Here is a 3,244-nt window from a genome sequence, read left to right as displayed (position 1 = left end):
GGGGAGCCTTTGCTGGCGCCCTCCTGTTTCTGTCCAATCCTATAGCGAGCTGCAAGCCCCGCCCCACTCTGCCCTGGTTAATCTCCCCGCTGGACCCTCGCCCCTCTGCTGCCGCACTACCTTGCTTCCCGCGGTCGCGCCCCAGCCTACTGCTGGCTCTGGCCTGCAGCAACCTCCTCCCCTGACCTCCCCCGGTCTGCAGCACACAGCCCCATTGTCCCGATTATCTGCACCGGGTTGTATTTGATTGTGTAGAACCGGATCAGGGACACAGAGCTCTGGCAGGGCCCGAGTGACTCATCTTGGGCTCCAGCCCTACACTAACTGCCTGTAGGTTTCACAGGGTGTGTTTTAGAAGCCTTGGTTCGTTCATCTGGCCAGTAATAAAGGACACTGCTCTTACTGGTGACTTCTTCGTCAGGATTCCAGGACAAAGACGAATGTGTAAGAACATACAAAATTTATCTTTGTTTTTCCGAAACAGGGTTTCTCTGTGTAGCCCTCGCTGTCCTGGAACTTAGTCTGCAGACCTGGCTGGCCTCAAATTCAAAAGATCCTCCTGCCTCTAACTCCTGAGTGCTAGGATTAAATAAAGGTGTGTGGCACTACCGCCCAGAGGATTTTTTTTTAATTAAAAATTTCTTTTATTTGTGCATGTGCATAGGTCAGACAATTTGCTGGAATGGATTCTCTCCTTCCACTACGTGGCTCCGGGAGATCCGACGAAGGTCTGTGAGGCTTTCCAGCAACCACTACTGTGCTCAGCCATCCTGCGGGCCACAGGACACGGTTTTATTTGGAGGTTGTAAGAACACAGATTTGGGCAACACTTGGGAGGCAGAGGATTTCTGTTTTACAAAGGGAGCTCCAGACCAGCCAGAGCTACACAATGAGACTTGGCTCAAAACAGACAGACAAACAAAAAATGAAAGAAAGGAGTAAAAGAAAGTGACAGCGCTGAATGGCAGCCACCTATTCACTTGGAGTCTTTCAAGGAGGCAAGTGTAGTAGGACCAGGAATAGTCAGTTACCTGCCTCAGAGGTCAGAGATTGGGGTAGACCCCAAGGACCTACTGACCTGTATGGACCATTGAGTCTTGACCCCGAAATACCATCACCTGTGTTGCCTAGCTGTTTAAATCTCCTCTGGCAGGGATATGTTGGGACATTTCAACCAAGTGTCTTAGGACGTCCACAGGTGGGTAATCTTCATTACCTGAACTCTCTGGTAACCCCATCTCTCCCCACACCCCACTGAATTGGTTTGGTCACCAGGTTGGATCAGGTAGGAAGACATAGCATGAGTGCTGGGTCCCTCAAGGATGGTGGGTGGTCAGAGACGCTCCTCAGACTCCTCAGGCTCTGGGTCAGCACAGCAGGTGGTCCTGGACACAGCCTCACTGTCCAGTTTGGAGAGTAGCCGGGCTGTCTCTTGGGTGATCTCAAAGTGCTTGGGTAGAGGGTTCCGGCGCAGGGTGCTGCCTTCAGGGGAGGCAGCAACAGGGCCCAGACCTCGTCCCCTCAGACTACCTCGGTGCACTGCTGAGACAATGACGGGAGTCTCCTCACACAGCTTGGAGGCCACCAGAGCCAGGCTGGAGAGTTGATGAGTAACTGGTCGCACACCTCCCCGGGAATACTTCACTGGCTGGCGGCTGAAGTGGCCCCGGGATTGTGCTCCCAGGAGCACATCCTCAGGGTAGTGGCTGGACCCTGTGGAGTAATAAGTGCTGAGCATCCATCCCCAAGTTCTTTGGATGTGCTCTCAGGAGGGACCTGTCAGCCAAGCAACCCTGGGGCAAAGTGAGGGCTCCCTAGTACACTCACCATCCCCTGCCCCATCTCTGGTGTCTTCCACCTCCTCTTCCCTTTGGTCCCTCTGCAGAGTTGCAAGCTGTAGAAAGAAACCCAAATGTATACTCTCCCAATGGTAAAGTCCCTGTTTAGGGATTTCTGAATTAAGAGGATTCACTGTGGAAGCATGACCACCCAAGTCTGAAATTTCTAGCATCCGTGTAAAATGCCAAGCATGTCTGGGTGCTTGTAACTTCTTTATTGTGAGCTGGAGACAGGGGTCCTGGGAGCTCTTTTGGCATGCCAGTTCAGCTTCAAGTTCAGTGAGTGATCCCGTCTCAGTGCACACAGTCTGTACACAGCCAGTGCTCATTTGGCGCTCACTTTGTGCTCATGGAAACTAGCAGAGCCACACCTTCTTTCCTGGTGCTGAGAACCAAACCCACAGCCTCCCACATGTATACGAGCACTTTGCCACAGAGACTCATTTGCAGGTTGGTTCTTGATTCTTTCCCGCTTCTCTTACCCAAGCAGTACAATACAACACTGCAGATGGCTCCCACCCCAGGGCCTTTGCACTGGGGTGTTCTTACTGACTGGTACAGCTTTTTCCCAGATTTGACCATGCCTCATTCTGCCTCCATGTCATGCCAGTCTTTGCTTAAATCCACCAGTCCCAAAAGACTTGCCCATATTATATTTCCTGCTGCAAACTTCTCAGTTCTCACCATGGGCAGCCCTTACTCCATCTTCCTTTCTTCACAGGACCTCGTAACGTTGCATGTGCCCGATTTCATGCTTATTTTTGGTCTTTTTCCTCTGGGATTCAGACACCAAAAGAGGGAGGTCTTTGATCATCTATCTAACTCACTCATGGACCTGCAAGGCCTGGTACTTGATACTTCTAACAATGGATGCTGAGCTGGCCCACCTGTTCACTATACACCCGCACTTTTCTCCTATAGCCAGCACACGTCAAAAGTGGGGTCTGGGAAAAGGGCTCAGTGAGTAAAGGTAACTGCCACTGAACTTGGCAGGATTGGTCTGCCCTCCAGACTGTACAAGGTAGATGGAGAGAACTGACTCCCGCAAGTTGTCTTCTGGCCTCCACACTATGCCTGTGTGCCCCCTCCCACTAAATAAATAATTAAAAAACCCCTAGAGTTTGGGGGGGGTTAAATACCCACACTATCAGCTCTTCTATGGTGAGATGGGAAGCACTCAGGAGACTCACCAGACACCTCAGGGTCAGCTAGCCTGGGGTGTGCGGCATGGCAGAAGCAAGAGTCGAGAGAGAGAGAGAGAGAGAGAGAGAGAGAGAGAGAGAGAGAGAGAGAGAGAGAGAGAGAGAGAGCCGATTCTGAAAACTGCCCTCTGACCTCCACAATGTCTTGGCACCCATGCACTCCCACACACTACGAAAATATCTCAATCTCTCTCTCTCTCTCTC

The 3,244-nt window shown here is 51.6% G+C and overlaps 1 protein-coding gene across 1 annotated transcript in view; it reads right to left on the bottom strand.

Annotated features, from left to right (window-relative positions):
• Positions 1-758: 758 nt before the first annotated feature.
• Positions 759-3,244, bottom strand: part of Gmip (GEM interacting protein) — a 12,654-nt gene continuing 10,168 nt past the window's right edge. Inside the window, exons 20-21 of the mRNA XM_031340032.1 lie at positions 1,828-1,894; positions 759-1,713 (exon numbers count right to left, since the gene is read on the bottom strand). Coding sequence (XP_031195892.1) covers positions 1,334-1,713; positions 1,828-1,894 — 447 coding nt within the window. The 3' untranslated portion in view covers positions 759-1,333. The remainder of the gene's footprint in view (positions 1,714-1,827; positions 1,895-3,244) is intronic.

This window comes from Mastomys coucha, unplaced genomic scaffold (assembly GCF_008632895.1).
Source record: "Mastomys coucha isolate ucsf_1 unplaced genomic scaffold, UCSF_Mcou_1 pScaffold22, whole genome shotgun sequence".
Lineage (NCBI taxonomy): Eukaryota > Metazoa > Chordata > Mammalia > Rodentia > Muridae > Mastomys > Mastomys coucha.
The sequence above is the reverse complement of the archived record's forward strand: the minus strand, read 5'-3'. Positions and strand labels throughout refer to the sequence as shown.